Consider the following 19,822-nt stretch of genomic DNA (forward strand, 5'->3'; position numbering starts at 1 on the left):
GGGGGGGGCACGCAGTTACTACAAGACATGATGTGTAGTAAGTGCTTTTTCAACACTTTTTTTCAGGACCACCACCCTTTGCAGTTACTACACCTTGGTAGTAACTGTTTTCAGAAAAAAGATTTCCAGGTACCACCCCTGTTTTTGAGTGATATCATCAAAAACATGCTCGAAATTACCCTAAATTGCGATTATTTTTCAACCTAAAGCCATTTTTGTGCTAGATTTTCTTTTAATTTACTTGGTTAACAGCTGTTGAGAACATTTTGATGATAATTGGAAAAGCATAATTTCAAAGTTGGGTCTGAGAAAAATTTCAAATTTTTTTTCGTCCATTTATAACAAAAATATATTTTTTAACAAAGAATTTTTTCACAAAAAAATTCATTTTTTGTGAAAGATTTTGAAAGTTCTTTAAAAAGAATTAAAATATAAGCACTTACTACACCAAAAGTGCTAGTTTTAGTGTTTGGCACCACCCCCAAACAGCAGTTACTACACTGTGTAGTAACTGTTTTCATAACTTCTGAATACAGTACCACCACGATAGTAAGTGTCATACTGTCTTGTAGTAACTGCGTGCCCCCCCCCCTGGGCTGACCCAAAAATTGAAGTTGCTTATATAAAAGTATTTTTACCAGGTGTTTATCTCTTAAATGATTCAACTGTTTGTCATGATCTGTAGAAGCGTGCGTTAACGTTTGTCGTAATGTTATTTCGTACGCACTCTTCTTTTCATCGAAGTCACTTTTCATTCTTTGTGTTTGTTCTGCCAATCTTTCTTTTTCATCTTCAACTTCTTTGAGAAGACGTCTGCGTTGTTGTTGGAAAGATTCTTCTTCTTCGCGGAGTTGGCTTTCAAACCTAAAACAAAGTAAAGTTCTTCTTCACGAAGTTGGCTTTCAAGCCTAAAACAAAATTAAGTTCTTCTTCACGAAGTTGGCTTTCAAACCTATAAAACAAAATTAAGGGTAGGAAGATAGAAAAATGACTCACTTATAAGGGATAAGAGCCGAGTTAAACAGGATTTAATTTATACATTTTGAGAAATAGTTTATAAAGTATTACTTTGCGGGAAATTCGGAGGGGCTGATTTTTTTCGGCTTTAATTATTAATTAAAAAACAATATGTAGAAACCTCGTATTCATAAATAAGAAAGAAAACGATCTAATAATTTTTTTCACAATTTTTGAGCTCACATGACCTGCTATCCCAGAAATCGAAGCTAGATTAATTCAGTCACTTTGTTTCAATCAGATGTTAAGTTCAAAGACAAACTTCAAAATCCGTAAATATAAAAATATCTTTAAAGCACCGAAAATGCTATATGGCCGTGTAACGTGTGTCCTTGTGAATACGAACTTAGCTACCTAGGCTAATGGAAAATTTCTAACTTCTAATGAATAACAACAAACGAAACCGCGACATCAATCATTCATTCGCCAGAAAATGTTAAAATATGTTAATACCGTAAAGTTGTCTGATATATGATCTTAAAGAAATTAAGAGAGAAACCTTCAGTGCTAGCGAGAAATACTTTTTTTACGACCCAATAAATAGAACCACACCAAGAGGCAGTAATCCCAAGAAAAAGAAGTTAAGTCACATCAGAAAGTAATAAGCAAACGACGCTATTTCACACGAGCTTTTACAGATCGAACCTATCATCATCGATCTCTCTTCACTTTAGCAGAAACAAATGGCTAGTAAGCTAAAACTATAATTTTCAGTACGACTCAACATTGATTTTATTTAAGGGTAATATAATAAAATTTATTTAATAAACCTATCCGTCTTAAGAAAGTGTAAAGTAACCAAAGTTTAGCAGCAAATTCTTTTTACCGCTCATGCTACTACAAAGGGACATCATTTCATATTTAAAGGTTTTAGTTTTACTTAAGTGTTCCCGTTTCATATCAGACACATGTTTTATATAAGTTCGGTGTCTCCATATTGTTATATTGGGCTTTTCCAGAAAAAAATGGAGGGTGGAGGATATAATTTTTTTTGGAAATTTACCCCCCGGACATTCAACTTTTCACCCCTGGACAAGCATCAGTTGACTCACTGGACATGCAAAATTACCCTCAAACAGAGTAAGTTTACCCCCGGTTAAGGCAAATTTTGTATATATTTCACTACCCCCAGACACTTTATCCTCCATCCCCCATGCACGAATATTTCCTGGAAGAGCCCATTGCGCTCAAAAATTGTGTGCTGAATAAAACAAAAAATATTTTTTTTCTCTCTTTCTGTCTTTATCAATTTGAAAAAGCTTGTAAATTAAAATTGATGAGTGAGCAAACGATATTGACTTATTCAAAAACAAAACCTTAAAACTCGAAATCCCTCTTACGTTTTATTAAACCTTCAAACAACACTATGGCATATCATTAAAAATTTTAAAACCTTAAAAACACCAAAGTAAATCGGTTTTATTAAGATAGAATCCGGATGTTTGTTTAGCAATAGCATGCACTATTCCGCCAAAGTGGCGTTATATACGCCCGCTAAAGGGCGTTAACTAAAACTTTTAAAACCTTAAAAACACCCCATGTTTGTTTAGCAATAGCATGCACCATTTCGCCAAAGTGGCGGTTTTTTCGTGAAGTCATTAAAAAGTCAAGTTAACTAAAGGGCGTTTCGCACTCGGTGTAAAATTGATGCTTCGCATCATTAAAATGGTTGAGCTTTAATAAGCCACTTAAGAATGCCTGCATCCGCAAGGTTATGGGTTCGATCCCCAGCCGGGTTCAACCACCGGGTCATACCAAAGATTACCAAAATGGTACTTGATGCCTCTCTGCTTGATGCTCAGCAACTAAAGAGACGGATCAAGGGTAAGTGGAGAGATCCAGGGAAAGAAGTGGGGCCCTCCCCTACCTTCGGGTAGACAGCTATACGAAAAGGGAGCCTTCGGGTCGCCCTCGACTGCGGTCGCAAACTTACTTACTAAGAACGCCTGAAATTCAAGCTTACTAATCGTCCTGAATGAATAAACCGTCCATACCTTTGTCTAGCGATATCTCTTTCTTTTCTGACAGCCATTTCTTTTTCTTTCTCAAGTTGCATTCGAAGTTCATCTAATTGTTGAATATATTTACGACCAACTCGTTCGTCAGCTTCTAAAATCTCACCCTGAAAAAAGAAAAAAACATCTAGTGTCATAGGGAGCTTCCATTATTTTTTGTCTAAATATATTTTTAGTTATACAGGGTGTTTCAAAAAAAGTGCGGCCATTTTTTTTAAATTGACGTATCGTGGCTTTAAATATTTCAGTTCTCATAGTACTGAAGGAGTTAACATCAAAGTCGAAACGTCAGTTGAATTAACATACCTGTTTCATTGCTTTTATTTTCTTTATTTCTGCTTTATGTTTTGCAATTAATTTTTGTATGTCCGGTTCCAAACCTTTGACTGTGATTTCTTTAATCTCATGCGTTTTCTCTTTGATCCATTTTTCACGGCGGATTTTCTCTGCAGCTTCCATAATTTCCTTCTGTTTCTTCATCTCGATCGTATGACTGATAACAAGAGATAAAACAAAAAGAGTTTTAAATATTAATAAAAGTTTGAAAATTCCATAAAGATCAAGACACGAAGAGCATACCTTATTACACGAATATTACTAGGCAAGTATTCAAGTCTTGAAATTTGCACGATCTGAAATTAACACGAATTTTTCTGCTTTTTCAAAGAAACAGCGGCTTGTTTTAATTAAGGGGGATTTTATTAACACGAAATTTTTCAATTCGTGGTAATAAAATGACTAGCAATATTCGTGTAATAAGGTAATCAAATCAAAGCGATAGCCTCGTGGTCTAGATTTGGTGTGACCCTTCCAACTGTTGAATAATCAGCCAAAAAATTGTCCCAAATGAAAAAAAAATACCTTAAAACTCCATCCACATTTGGAAAAATGCTTTAAGCCCTCATTCATTAATTTTTTGTAATGAAAATAGTGAGGTTAAGTAAATCGGTATAATCAAGATGACGGACAAAAAATGTAATAGGCTAGTGAGTTTCAACCAATCAAATCTCGTATTGTGACTAGCCTATTATAATTTTCGTCCGTCGTCGTATTTATCCTAGCACACTTGACCTCAGTAGTTTCATGCTGTCTAGAATAACAATATTATCAGTGGAATAAATTCAATACAATACAATTCAATTTCTTCAAAGTTTTCTGACTATTTTCCAAGCCTAATAAAACTAATTAACCCTTCGAGCATTTCCTATTTTTTATTAGGGGAAGCATCTTGGTATTGTAGAACTGACATTAAATTCGATTGAATATCGAGTGCTCAATTCTGTGTTTTGCAGAGCGATAACATACTGAGTAAATAGCCAACTGAATAATGCTTGAGGAAGCAGGGCCACCTTGAGTATTGGAAAAAAGTTTCTCCTTTTATTTTCTCCGTATATACACGTTTTTTTTATAAGAACATCCACAATCTTTGAAGCCTTCGGATGTTCTTAACTTTTTGAGTAAGCCTAAAAATGTTCTTTACATGTTCTTATTTTCACCATTTTTTAAGCATTTTTGTCCATTTTTCTAAGAAACCGGCTGTTTTAAAATCGGCAAAGCCTTAAAATGTTCTTAACTTGTTCTTAACATTTTGGCCATCGAAGCCACGTGTTCTTATATAGTTTGTTCTTATAAAAAAACGTGTTGAATACCTGTCAGTAATTTGTTTAATCTTTGCCGTGTACTTCTGATCAATATCTTTTAGTTTAGAGACCAATTCTTCACAGCGCTTAGTCAGCACTTTTTTATCATCAATCAATTGGTCAATGAATGAGAGATGGCGTTTGATGGTTCCTTCGTAATCATCTCGTTGGATGTGGAGCTGCTTTTTGTGTTCTTTATCCATTTCCTTCAGTTGCATGGTTGTGAAATCCTTTTGTTGATTCTAAAGAGAAAAAAACACTGACCTTTACTCTAAGTAGTAAGTCTGCGACTGCAGTCGGAGGCGACCCGAAGTCTCCTTATGCGATAGCTATCTACCCGAAGGTAGGGGAGGGTGCCACTCTTTCTCCCTGGATTTCTTCACTTACCCTTGATCCTTCTCTTAATTGCTGAACATCAAGCAGAGAGGCATCAAGCACTATTTTGAGAATCTTTGGTACATATGACCCGGTGGTTGAACCCGCAACCTTGCGAACCGTAGCCGGATGCTCTACCACTGAACTACGGTTCCTTTACTCTAAGGTCCCGAATACCATCCGGTTATTGACTTCCAAAAGATCTTGACCCCTCGTTTTTATTGAAGCCCCTGTTTATTTATTTTGAAAATATTTCAATCATCACAAGCTGAATCGCTCTAAATAGCCTGGTTTTAACTCATAATGAGGTCATTTTGGGGGGTTTTAGGAGGTACAATTTCGGATCCCCATTTATTCGGCCCCCTATAATTCTGGACCTTAGAGTATTAAACCATGGACTAAGCTATATCCCCCATCTTTGAACAGATTGGAACCTGATGCTGATGGACCTGGCTACATCAAATGCATTTCCTGTTAGATTTAGGCAACACAAGCATTGAGTAGTGTTAGATAATAAGTACCACTTTCAAAAAATCTCCGATCAAATTATTTTGGTTGGCCGGGATTGAAAAACTTCCAAACAGAGTTTATATAAAGCTCAGTGAGAGAAACGGATTCAAAAATTCAAAATTTACACGCTCTTTATATAAGTGTAACCAATGATTAAAGCTTTTTCTGAGACTTAATTTTTCGATACCTCCACACAGATGTTTTTATGCTAAAGTTTTCTTTACTTTTAAGGGCTTAAAATCTGTATTTTCCTAGATTTCAGGGATTGTGTAGCAAAATTTCAGCCGCGTGGTCTTACGGAATTCGAAGCAACTGATGGTCTTTGAAGGAACCATTATTACAGTATACTCTTGCTTATTCTTTCTATAATTCTAATTTTTTCCCAATCCCGGTCAAAAAGAAATCACTTAAAATACTTTCTATAATTCAAAAATCTCTCTGTAATTTGAACAATTTGAACAAATAAGATTCCCCCGTTCGAATTCGAATAAGCGAAAGTCATCTGTGATCTTATAGACTTTCCAAATAACATCAAACCTTAGAGGGAAAAATGGATAGGTTTGTAAAAATGCCAACCATACCTTTATTCTAGACATTCTGTTCTGCTTACGCAAGTCGATTCAAGTGAGAGAAATATAATATTAAATACCAAAAATTAAAATTCTCCATTTTCTTCATACAAAGGGGTTCGACCTTAAAACACCGAAACACCTTTGTATGAAAAAACAATCTATAAAAACATTCGTACTCTTATTAATAAATTTTCGAATTTCAAAATGTTCTGCTTGTTTTAGAGTATTGATTCAACTAAATTTCACTCAAAATTTTAAGTCGGCGGAATTACTAAAAGATGACGTTTTGTCAAAAATATTTTTTTTCTTAATTTTTTATAATTCTATTTTTTAAATTTTTATGTAACAATAAGTCTGATAGCTCTTAAAATACTTCTTAAAAGGAGACTTAAGTTTTGTGTAAACTTAATATCTCCCCTGTTAAACAAAAAGTTAAATTTACTCTTTGATCAAGAGTGGGCGTTGAGTGAACAATAATTTCAAGGGTCCGAATTTACTTCAGGCGTCCATAAATCCCCTTTATTCATCCGATGAAGTCGATAAAAGATTAAATCGTTTTTTTAAAACCATTATCTCATCTGAATTGAAGACCTTATGCAAATCTTACGTCAGTCCGGCTTTTATACCGATTGCTACACTGTGAAAATAGATTTTTTGTCGTTCAATGAGGCAGTAAAACTTTTCTTCTTGAATAAAGAATTCTTAAATTTCTTTAAATCGCACCTAAAAATTTGCATTTTCTGACAATCACTGTTTCAAAGGAAACACAAGTGACTTTGTAATAGAGCATTTAAATAACATGCCTCTCTTATTCAAACATGAAAAAGAAGGATTTGTACTAAAACTTACAATGACTCTCTTCATCATGCCCACATAAACAAGTGACTTTGTAATAATATCATGCCTCACTTATTCAAACATGAAAAAGAAGGTTTTGTACTAAAACTTACCATGGCTCGCTTCATTATACCCTAGTATAATAAGACTATTCAATGCCATGTCTCACTTATTCAAACGTAAAGAAGAAGGTTTCGTACTAAAACTTACCATGGCTTTCTTCATCATACCCAGTGTTCTTTCCTTCTCATCCATTTCCATTCGTTGTGTATTGATAGCGTCAGTGATGTCAGAGGCAACCTGAAACCCAAAGAATATGCCTTGATTATTCAAACATGAAATATTTGTATCAAAACTTTTCTATTATACAAGTTAGCTATACATTACTGTCGAACATGCTAACCGCACTGGCTCAACTTTAGTATCTTTAAAATCATTCGTAGGCCCAATTGTAAATTTAATGGCTTAAGGAATATTTTAGCATTTCTTAAATAGGTTTCAGCCTCGAATAGGCTAAAAACTCGTCCCAAGGCCCCAAAAATGATAATTTTCGAAAAATAAAAAAATCATCCCAAAATATTTTCCCAAGGAACAAGGGTGCCAAATTTCAGCCAAATCCGACCATTTTTGACGTCTCCAGGCTGCGCCAAAGTTTTAGCCTCGTTTTGGCGAAAACTCGTGACCACGCCCTTAAAAATAAAAATTTTCAAAAAATGAAAAAAACACCACCAGATATTCACCCAAGGAACAAGTGTGCCAAATTTCAGCCAAATCTGGCCATTTTTGAAGTCTCCAGCCTGCCCCAAAGTTTTAGCCTCGTTTTGGGACTAAAACTCGTGACCACGCCCTTAAAAATGAATATTTTGAAAAAATGAAAAAAAGAACCATAGGGATTCACCCAAGGATCAAGTGTGCAAAATTTCAACAAGATCGGACAATTTTTGAAGTCTCCAGCCTGCCCCAAAGTTTTTGTGACATACACACAGACAGACATTCTCAGATTCTAGCTCAATTGAAGTTGAGAATATCTATCTATTGTAATAAAATCGACAATACACTGTATTACCTGAAGATTGCGCCAGCATGAAAATGAAACACAATTGTAGCAATTGTAAACACTGTTAGTTTTTTATTTTTTGATATTTCTCGAATTTTTTTGAGGATTCTGTGATCCTATTTCACTGTATTTATATTTATATAATATAATATTTATATATATATAATATAATGAAAATCATCAACCTAACATAATTACACGAACCTGTGATGGCCTAGAGATCCTTAAGAAGACAATTTTGAAGATCCCTATAAAAAAACCCAGCTATCCATGTGATTGAAGAGTAGAGATCCAAAATCGGTCCCAATTTTGAAAAATTTGGCCAAGTTTTAGTTAAGTCTTCCAAATTTTTTTTATGAAACCGATTTTTCAGATGATAGTGGGTGTACTATACTGCGAACTGTGGTACAGTGGTAGAGCATCCGGCTACGGTTCGCAAGGTTGTGGGTTCAACCCCCAACTGGGTCATACCAAAGATTCTCAAAATGGTACTTGATGCTTCTCTGCTTGATGGTCATCAATTAAGAGAAGGACTGAGGGTATATGGAGCAATCCAGGGAGAAGGAGTGGCGCCCTCCCCTGGATAGCTATCGAAAGAGGGGCCTTCGGATCACCTCCGACTACGATCGGAGACTTACTATACCTGAGAAGCAGAATCGATATTGAGGTCATCATATTTCTTTGGTTTATATATTGATTGTTTTTCATCATCCAATAGTGTGGTGGATGTTTCGTCGTGTGGTGGTTGACTGACCAAGGTCAGTTGTGATGTTGAGGAGCATATACTTCGTGATGTCTGGATATAAAGAGGAAGGTGATACAAATTCTACAATCCCACACAAAATATTTGAGACAAAAGGGATTTCCCTGTGAAATTTTAAACACCACAAATGATATTTAAGCGCGTTAAACTAGAGTTTTAACATGACACTTAAGACTAACGACCTTATGATCTCAGGATTTAAAAGCACAAAGTTGTTTCGATCAGGCTTGGAATATAGCCTAGAAGCCACCGAACCTCTCAAAAATCGAAATATTCAATTCAAATATTCAGAAAGTGGAAGTGCTAAAATGGCGATTCTCGCCCGAACTTTCAATTCTGAAAAACGTTAAAATCACTAAAGTCTCAATATATGTCGAGCTAGATTCTAGATTCTAGATTCGACAACATTTTTAAGAATTCTTTATGATGTGAAAACTTTAAAAACAAGCAAAGACACTGCTAAAAGAGGCAATAAATGAATGGAAAAAATTTATCATTTCATGGAAAGACCCTGGTTATATTATGGAGGGCATTATCTCTTCCTAGGTCGAAAAATTTATTTTAATCATATTGTTTGAGCTGTCTAGAATCACTTTTAGTTGTTCTGCCTTTTAAAAACAAAGTGGGACCTGAGCTCAACTCGACCCAATCCATTATAATCTGGATAACTTTTAAGTAGAGTAAAAACCTTTTTCTTTCCAATATAAAGTGCTTGGTTGTAAAATACTATTATCTTGAAAACAGTAGACTATAAAGTCGGGGGCACAAATAAAATGTTCGAAATTTAATTATTACCCTGGTAACTTCGCTCCGAACATCATCTTCGGTACGTTCCACCTCATCAAGAAAACTCATAATGGATTGTAACTTGTCTGCTGATAATAACGTCGATCCCAGGGATGGCATCCCTTCTGATGATTTGCTTTCTGAAATAAAGAATAATTACAGGTTTTTTCTTGAACTTAGCGTAAATTATAAGTCAAAAGTGCTAACACGAGAATAGCGTAGAGCCACTGACAATAGCGTCGCTCCCAGGGGAAGCATCCCCTCTAATGATTCGCTTATTATAAATATAAGATAAGGTTCGAATGATAGCTCAAGTCAAATAGTGCCAAACCAAATTTTGGTCCAAATTTCTGGAAATTGTGAACGCCAATGATGGGAAATTTTTTATTTGAAACCTTTTCAGAGATTGGAGTAAATGGTTTTCAGTAGGAGAGGTCTTCGCGTTGTGAAAAGATACCCTTATCGCTTGCCCATATCTGGTACTCAGTCTCCCGAGGTCCCTGAGTTTTCATCTCTAACAATAATAATACCCCTGTCTCACGTAGCCCCAGTGAAAATTCCCCCCACAGTGGGGATAATAATTCAATATCAAAATCTCAATGAGGATAGAAATTCTATTGTGGTTTTAGCATTCAATTTTTTTCTCGAACTTTATTTAAATGGGGATGAAATCAAAGTTAATTTCTTATTGGGCTGAAATTTTGGGGTAATTTTCCCACCAGGGTCAAATCTTTAGTAAAATTTTCCAGTGGGGCGGGCGTCTCAGCAGGTCTGTGACACAGGGGTGTATAATTTGTAATCCTTTTAAAACCTTATGACTCCTCACCTTTGAAAGTTGAAGATTTTTTAGGTAGATATTTATTTTCATCATCATCAGTGACGTCATCTTCAAGGTCTTTCAATGTTTTCATCAAATCACTGTACGTTGTTTTCGTTTGTGAGGTCACACTCTCTGAAATTAGTGTGATACCATCTTCATCTTCCTGTTCTTTTAGTACATTTGACCGTGGTGTGTTTTCTGCTGAACTGTTTGTGTTCTTACAAGATGACTAAAACAATGACAAAAAAATGTACAGTTGATTTAACTAATTCGATTTGCAAGGGGCCAGAAAGTTTTCTGTAGAGAAAAATTCTAACTAGTAATAGTTATCACACGGTACAGAGTACAATATGGGATATATTTTTCCAGTACAGATTTTCGTCATATTTTCCGATCCTTTAGGCGAGATCAAAACATTAAAGATTAAAAGATCAAAACTTTTTTGTGATTTGAGAGGAAAACGTAAACATTTCTGGGAATAAATTTAGGTAAAAGATACAACAAGAAAGTTCAAAATACCATCTCTCGCTTACCAGACCCCTTTTGGAACGAAGTCTTGTATTTGTACGGTACAATATGAAATACAGCATTTATGTACGCGTTTTTTAGCCAATCAGATTGGTTATATTTTTCAAGTTGATGATAACAGACAGTATTTATACTACTTTTTAGCTGTGGGAACCAATATTTTAGTTTGAATTATAGAAAGATTGATTTGAATATAGTTTCGCATAAGAGACAGTTGGTAACAAGTCCTCGTGTTATTTATAAGGAACCTTTTAGGGGAATAAAACATTTGATATAAAGATTACAGATAAAGATAGCAGCAGCACAAACCACTTTACACTTTTTTCCTCTACGAATGCAAATGACGGAATGCTTATAAAAAATTTATCTTGTAAAAGATCAGTACGTATATTATTATAGGCAACAATTTCAAAAGAAATCATGTGCTTCGTACAAGCTTTAAATACCTCAAATATTTCATCAATATGTCGGCCAACACTGCTCGAAGTATTTGGTCTTTTTTCTTCTTTCTCATTTTTCCTGACAACTGGCTCTTCCATTGGTTTCACTGATCCCCTTGATGGCTTCTTTTTCGCGCGTGACCGCTCGGCGTTCTTCTGAGGAGAAACTTTGCCGTTAGGTAATGCGTATTTCTAGAATGGAAAAATTTGATCGAATTACAACTTAACATTAGGTGAAAGGATTGCCTAGCTATAGAACTCTCCACTACTTTTTCCTGTGTCTTATCTGATTTTCCGTCCAATGCAGACCAATGGCGGCTGACCGCCCACAATAAAGCTCTTAATAAGCGGGTCCATTCCCCGTCGGAGAGGAACGATAGTCAGCCTTACGGACGATTTTCCGTTTCTGTAAATTACGTGCATGTGAAATAAGCATAAGAGCTTTAGCGAGTCAAGTGCCAGATAAGTTTGCTGTGTTTCCTGAGAAAAATTCTTCAGAAATCTAGGTAAAAGATGATGGAGACAAATATTTCTCACGAGTAAAATTAACCATGTAGAAGAAATACATTCCAGAGATTGAAATCCAATAAAAATCTACTTTTATTGGAATTATAGCTTAGTCAGTAATATAATTTAATCTCTTTATAAAGTATCAAAAAGGATAAGGATATCAAAAAGGATAAGGATATTCCTACTATACACCCTTTCTGAGAGGATCAATGACTGAGAATGTAACACAGGAATAAATGTCTTGTTTCGGAAATCGATAATGCTCTTTGATAGAATCCAGCGTCACATACTGAATAGTTAATAGCTTTTTAATTTTGCGAATCCATTTTTTTATGAGATAATTACTGGGAATTCAGTCCATTTTTTTTATACACGGAAAGACAACTTTAAAAACTTTTGAGAACATTTTACTTAAAAAGGTTTTGTTTTTAAATAAGAGCGATATCATTTGCTTACTCATCAATTTTGATTTACAATTTTTTTCACATTGAATTGACACATGTGTAGAGCAAGTTTAAATATCGTTAAAAACCTGGCTTGAAATCTAAACGTAAAAGTCACACATATTAAAAAACGACTACCTCGGTTTGAAACCATTACCAAGGTGATTTTTAATTCCATTGAGTCTTCAAATGTTAATTTATCAATAAAGTAAACTTCTTATGAACTCCTCTGGGAATCAATTACCATAGCAATATTTTGAAACCGAGATAAGCATTGCTCGTGACGTAATTTATGAAAAGGTCTACAAACATGCAATGCAATAAAATAATAATAATATCTTACAATATTAGTTTTGTTTTTCTTCTGAAGTGAGGTGCCACCATTGTCCGACTTTTTATGCATGTCGGCGATAATTTGTTGACGGACTTGACGTGCTTTTTCTTCTTTTTTCTTCACCTCTTCAAACTGATCCACTTGTTTCTTGTATTCCTGGAGAAGGAAAATTCCGAAAAAAGAACAAATAAAAAGCAAGCATAATTTAACACTGTTTGTCTCCTTAAATTTTGGGTAAAGAATATCGAAAATTGTGGAATCCTTGGGATGTTCTTGACTTTTTGAGTTTAAGCTCAATGAAATGTTCTTAAAACATTCTTAATTTCACCATTTTGTGATTATTATTGTGCAATTCCTAAGAAATTGGGTGTTTTAGAGCTCACAAAACCTTAAAAAAAATGCTCTTAAACTAAATTCGGCCATCAAAGCCTTATTCTCGATTTCAATCAACTATGGATGGACTATAAGATTCTGGAGACACCTCAACAAGAAGAATGCATATAGAACAGGCAATTACAACGCATCGTGGCTACAATAAATTTTTGATTATTTTGTGTAATGCTAAACCTAGTGACCCTTTTGACATTCCAAAATATAATTTAAGAAGGACAGAAAACCTAGGATGCATGCACACTTCCCTAAAATAGTTTTTGTTATAACAAAACAAATCAGCATACAGAAAAATATTAGCTTTTCGCCAGCTTTGACTCTTTGACTCTGCTACTGAAATTTACCAATATCTTGTAAGTTAGTATTCCTTTAAAACCTTGTAAAAAGTCTTTCTCTAGAAGTCTCTAGATATAAAATACATTTTCGTTCTTCAACTTGTTACAAGAAAGTATGCTTCTTATGAATGAATTATTAATCACAAAACAGTTTAAAATTGATTTAGCTCTAGTTTAGACGGCCGACTTTCTGCCCTACCTATATTCTAATTGTTAGAGTAGGCAGAAAGTGGGCACAAAGTTGGCAGTTAAAATCTTTGCTTGGAAAAGATTGAAATGCATTGACGTCAAAAGAGGGCAATGCATTGACTTTAGACAGCCCACTTTAAGTCACAATTAGAATAGGCAGGGCGAAAAGTGGGCCGTCCAAACTAGAGCTTAGTCTCCGAATCTAGTACGTGGGTGAACTCAAGTGAGTTTTGATAGATGTTTGGTCGTACAGTAGGCTCTAGAAGTAGTCTGGGTGCGTGCCTGCTTTCGATTGCAAACAACAAGGATGCCTACTATAATATAAGGAAGTTTTTTCATTTTTCCAAGGAGTAAAAAGGTTATTGTAAAACTTCAAGAAGGTAAAAGACTGATTTTATTTCGTCCACCCTATCTACCCTCACTTTATTAAGGTATGACGAAGAAATTTTCCATGTTTTTTTTGCAAATTTCACCATTTTACAGGCGGTTTATATTCTTAAGATATTTTCTTTGACTTGAAAATATTTGACAGCCCCCAGTTTGGATATTAAATGGAGTAGCCCATTGGTTGCAAGTGACGTCTTGGGTAGGAAAAAAAAACAGTTCTTTGAATTGAAACGTAAGACTGCGTAAAGCATAGTTTGCTAAGGGGTTTAAATACCCATCATATTTATTTCATCCGCCCACCATATTTATTTCATCCGCCCCCCACATATCCATCCACCCTTCTGTAGCCCCCTTTTTGGACAGAAAATCCATTTCGAAGAAAACGATTTTTTCTATGCACCACCCAAATGGTCATAGAGTGCAAAGTATATACAGTCAAAAGTCAACAATTTCACAATATAACAGCGTTTTTATTTTATCGTTTTTAACTTTATAACAGACTGTGACCATTTGTATATGATTAATTGACCAAGATTTCCAAACCCCCTTTTTTGAAGCTTTAAATAACATAGATAAAAGGTAAAAAAGAAATGCAAAGAATTCATACCACTTCACGTTCCATAGAAAGTCTTTGTTTCATTAATTCTTGCTTTTGTTCCATCATACGTTTAATTGCTGCAGCACCGGCTGTTTTTCTGATCTTAGTACGTCTCCACCACACTTGTATCAGACGTGCTGCATGCGTTTTATCACCGTGTGAATAATCTGTTGTAACCACGATATGTGACTTTTTGTTCCTTGGTTCTTTAGTGTATCCATCACTATTTGAATTTTGTTTATTTTTAGACTTGTCTTGCACAGATGAATATTGGTCAAATAGATCCTTCTTATCTTTCTTTGTCCCTCCTCCTGTAAAACCTTTATCAGATAGTTTCTTTTCACTACCAATATCTTTGGTTGGTATAAAATCACCATCATCATCATCAAATTCACTGGAGTCCTTTCTATCGAATCCCCTGGTATTCTTAATCTGTCGAATATCATCGCTGGCATCTGCAATGTTCTCCACACCTGGTGACGATTCTATTGAACATTCATCTTCAACATCCAAAGTATCTCTGGTGAAACCCTCGTCTTCATCAAGCCGGTAAGTGCTCGTTTCCTGTCCACTACGAGCTGTCAAGTCCTCCATACTTAAATCATCATCACCAATGCTTTCTTGATCTCCGTAAGTCCTTTTATTACTGTGCTCAATATCATAAAAATTTGAAGATGTCAGACTCTTTGATGACTTTTTGTTTTTATTCTTACTATCAAACAAGTCTGTATATGATGAGTGCTTTTGTGAATTCTTCTTGCTACTGTTTGAGAAGCTTCTTATAAAGTAAGGGTCTTTTGATCTCGAATTGCCAACAGATTTGTTTTGATAAGAATCGTCAGTTGAAAACGTTTTCACCACCATCGATTCTTTAGTAATGCTTGATTTCCTTGCTTTATCGACCCTAGGTTTAGACTTGGTAGTTGATTTTGACGTCAAATGTTTGCTATTTAAAAGAGCGTTTCGAACTTTTGGTTTGGAGGTATCTTTAGCGTCCATTTTTGAGAAATTACTTCTATTATTGCTTTTGAAGAAAATGTGGTCGAGATCATCATCTCTGCTTGTTTCGTTTGTATTGTCTAGTTTACTACTACGTTCAGTTGATATTTCACTACGTGGTGTGTCCTCTGATAACAGTTCTAGTAAGCTTTTATCAGCATTAAGCTGCCGGTCCTGGTAATTTAAGTCATCCAGAGAATCTTTCGGTGGGTTATATTGGCTTTCTGTTGTTGAGGTGTCCAGGAAGTCTTGCATTGATGGACGAATTGAAGTGTTATAACGTGGCTATAATGCAGAATAAAAATAAAGAAATCATTTTATGCATCTTTGCTCAAATAGATAAAGAAAAATACAAGATGTAAAAAGGCTTTACTTCTTAATAAACAAATTTACCTTGCTAAATTCGCGAATTTCAACAATTTGCAGAAAATGTTAGCCTAATTTTCAATTGAATCACCAATATTTGTGTCCACGTAGCTCAGTCGGTAGAGCATTTGCCTTACAATTTAAGGCTTGTTGGTTCGATTCCCGGTTACTGCCAACTCAGTGAAAGAGTAACTTATATTGGGTAATCTGGTCTAGGCAGAAAGTTACTGGGAGCTGAGAGTAGGTGTCGAGCTCCATCTCAGCATTTAAACGCCCGGGTCTAGCGCAATTAGAAAAGGGGATTCCAGCAATTCAGGCTCCATCGACAGCTACCAGATGAATAAACTTACTTACTTCACTTCATTTTCAAACTAATTCTTTCAATATATCAATATATCTATATAATATATCTTTTAATATGTTCAAACAAATTTCACAAAACCACCTACCGTTTCATCCTCAATGGATTGTTTGATCAGCCAAGCTGGCTTTTTTTCTGATGGAACAGTTTTCTTACTAGAATTTTGAAACAAAAAGAAAATAATTTGTCGTTTTTTTGTTATGGTGTGTCTTGATTTTCCTTTTTTAAAGATAAGTGAAATAAGATAATTATTGTTTTAAATCAAAATTAATTCTGAAAGTATTTTTCCATAAAACTAATAAATATACAAAAGTTTGGACACAAACTTATACAAAAAAAATGAATGGAAATACCAAGAATTACTTTGCAATAACTATTTCAAAGCATAAAAGAAATAATACTTTGCAGTAATAAATTAGTACAAAAGTATCATTCTCAGAAATGAAAGATGAAATCGGAGAAGCCTTTTCAATTTACAGAAATAATTGTCGATCACTTTATATACCTTGTACGGCTACTGTTAGGTCTTGATGAAGGCCTTGGTTTCAGTTTTCTTGTATTTCCAGATATTTCTAAAGCACTCTTTGTTTTGCTTCCTGAAATACAGCAAATAACAATGGAGATGAATCCATAAATTTCCACCTTCAACTCGAGGTTTAGGGCTAAACTTGAAAATGTAATTATCCTCAATTCTTTGCCACGGAAAGTCACAGTTTCTTTTTTTTTTTTAATTTCAGTTTTTATTCTTTGCCACGGAAAGTCATGTGGCATCTTTTTCAACCAATAAGATTTAATCATTTCGAGGGTAAAACAAACACTATGGTTTAACTCACTAAAAGATTAAGTTTACTGAAAACACATAATTAATCTTTAGTAAGTGTTCTGAACCCCAGTTCTGACGTCATGCCGTGGCGAAGAGTATAAATTGACACAAAAACATGTTACACCTATTTAGGTAATGGATGTTCAATTTTAATATTGATAAGAATCTCACTAAAAAGTGGAAAAATCAGCCAGCTAAGTCTTCATGTTTTAACTACTTTAATTGGCTTAACATTTGAAAATGAATTTAAAACCAAAATTAAATTGAAATTAATAACAAAGTCAAAATCAAAATGAAAATAAAATTGAAATCAAAATTAAAATTATAATTAAATCAAATTAAAAATGAAATCAAAATGAAATAAAATTAAAATCAAAATCAAAATGAAATTAAAATCAAAGTCAAAGTCAAAGTCAAAGTCAAAGTCAAAGTCAAAGTCAAAGTCAAAGTCAAAGTCAAAGTCAAAGTCAAAGTCAAAGTCAAAGTCAAAGTCAAAGTCAAAGTCAAAGTCAAAGTCAGATTTTTTTGCGTACGTGGCCGAGGAGTGCAATAAGGACCAAAATGTAACCTCTCATGGCCGAGGAGTGCAATAGTCAAAATATTCCAAATCAAATTGATTTTTTTGCTTACGTGGCCGAGGAGTGCAACAAGGACAAAAATACAACCCCTCATGGCATAGGAGTGCAATAGTGCATGGAGGTTCATGCCAGCAGGACTTGGTGGTTCTGGTTAATCTGCATCAGGAGTTGGTAGTTCTGGTGAATCTGCAGCAGGACTTGGTGGTTTTGGTGAATCTGCAGCAGGAGTTGGTGGTTCTGGTGAATCTGCAGCAGGACTTGGTGGTTCTGGTGAATCTGCAGCAGGAGTTCGTGGTTCTGCTGAATCTGCAGCAGGCCTCGGTGGTTCTGCTGATTCTGCATCAGGAGTTGGTGGTTCCGGTGAATCTGCAGCAGGAGCTGGTCGTTCTGGTGAATCTGCAGCAGGAGTTGGTCGTTCTGGTGATTCTGCAGCACAAGTTGATCGTTCTGGTGATTCTGCAGCAATTCACCAGAACCACCAACTCATGCTGTAGATTCACCAGTACCACCAAGTCCTGCTGCAGATTCACCAAGAACCACCAAGGCCTGCTGCAGATTAACCAGAACCGCCAACACCTGCTGCAGATTAACCAGAACCGCCAACTCCTGCTGCAGATTCACCAGAACCGCCAACTCCTGCTGCAGATTCACCAGAACTACCAACTCATGCTGCAGATTAACCAGAACCACCAACTCCTGCTGCAGATTCACCATAACTACCAAGTCCTGCTGGCATGCTCACTTTTTCATTTACAACCTCCATGCACTATTGCACTCCTAGGCCATGAGGGGTTGTATTTTTGTCCTTATTGCACTCCTCGGCCACGTACGCAAAAAAAATCAATTTGATTTGGAATATTTTGACTGTTGCACTCCTCGGCAATGAGAGGTTACATTTTTGTCCTTATTGCACTCCTCGGCCACGTACGCAAAAAACTCTGATTTTGATTTTGATTTTGATTTTGATTTTGATTTTGATTTTGATTTTGATTTAATTATAATTTTAATTTTGATTTCAATTTTATTTTCATTTTGATTTTGACTTTGATATTAATTTCAATTTAATTTTGGTTTTAAATTCATTTTCAAATGTTTTTTTTTATATTTTTCACTATTGCACTCCTAGGCCACCATATGGGTCTTAGGACCTTTTGATACTAACTATTTTGATACATTCAGTATACCCATACACACACAGCATTTTGTATTATTTCTGATCAAAGAAGGTGGATACAACTTTGTTCAGGGTACAACCATGCTTTCATATCGATATTTAATCAAAACTTTCTTTAAAAATTTGAACCTTTATCATTTCTTTGTGGAGATACACTTGAAACCTTCAGCAGGTCATCAACACTTGAATTCTAAAAATAAAAATATATATTTGCAATGTGTGTTACCAACATTAGCATTGATTCTCTGGAGATGTCATCAATATAGCATATACATGAAGACTATAAAATCAAGAAGTATTGAGAGCTATCTTTGCAACACTGAGTATCACCTACTACCTACTAAACATTTTACCCAGTTTTCCAGATGACTTTCACAGCTCAAATAAAATATTTTGCAGTTTGATTCTATTCATATTTATCATTTTTAGCTGCATTGATTTACACACATTCGAACTAATTCAATTATATTCAATTTTTTAATCAAGAAAAAAATAAATGGAAATCACTTTATATACCTGACTGGAACTACGATTATGCTTCACTCTTGTTTTTGTTTTGTCAATAGAAGATGTTCTCCTCATTGATGCCATTTTAATTTTGTCTTTTGATTTCTATCATTCTTTTTCTTCTTACACTCTGAATCATGAAAAACCATAAAATTGCAATAGCAGTCTTTTTCTATATAACAACCTCTAGCTCCTTTTCCTTATACAAGACAAGTATATTAAAGATCAAACAATATTATCAATAAGAGGTTTTAAAAACTAGTCCAACGGGGAAGAAATCTTTGTGTCTGTATCTAAATATTCATGTTTATCTTTGTACAAGCATAACATTTTCAAAAGCATACTGAAATCTGCATTTGGTGAAAAAATAAGCATATATACCAGTAAGCCTTGGTCATCAAGGTCATGGCTTGTATACTTGCAAAGATTCATTTTTCTTATCCATTTAAAATGAATCGTTTTTCTTTC

General features: G+C 34.8%; 1 protein-coding gene across 1 annotated transcript; it reads right to left on the reverse strand.

Annotated features, from left to right (window-relative positions):
* Positions 1-638: 638 nt before the first annotated feature.
* LOC136823128 (centrosomal protein of 131 kDa-like) lies at positions 639-19,486 on the reverse strand (the record flags this gene model as incomplete). The annotated part of the gene is made up of 15 exons (XM_067079363.1): positions 19,364-19,486; positions 18,977-19,037; positions 16,778-16,868; positions 16,361-16,427; positions 14,556-15,830; positions 12,657-12,803; positions 11,367-11,552; positions 10,399-10,621; positions 9,582-9,712; positions 8,667-8,819; positions 7,177-7,266; positions 4,682-4,914; positions 3,339-3,525; positions 3,012-3,139; positions 639-864 (listed from the first exon to the last, which is right to left on the reverse strand). Coding segments are annotated over exons 1-15 (3,273 nt in total), but the record flags the coding sequence as incomplete, so codon positions are not given.
* Between the last annotated feature and the right edge of the window lie 336 nt (positions 19,487-19,822).

The sequence above is a fragment of the Clytia hemisphaerica genome, unplaced genomic scaffold (assembly GCF_902728285.1).
Source record: "Clytia hemisphaerica strain Z4C2 unplaced genomic scaffold, Clytia hemisphaerica genome assembly, whole genome shotgun sequence".
Lineage (NCBI taxonomy): Eukaryota > Metazoa > Cnidaria > Hydrozoa > Leptothecata > Clytiidae > Clytia > Clytia hemisphaerica.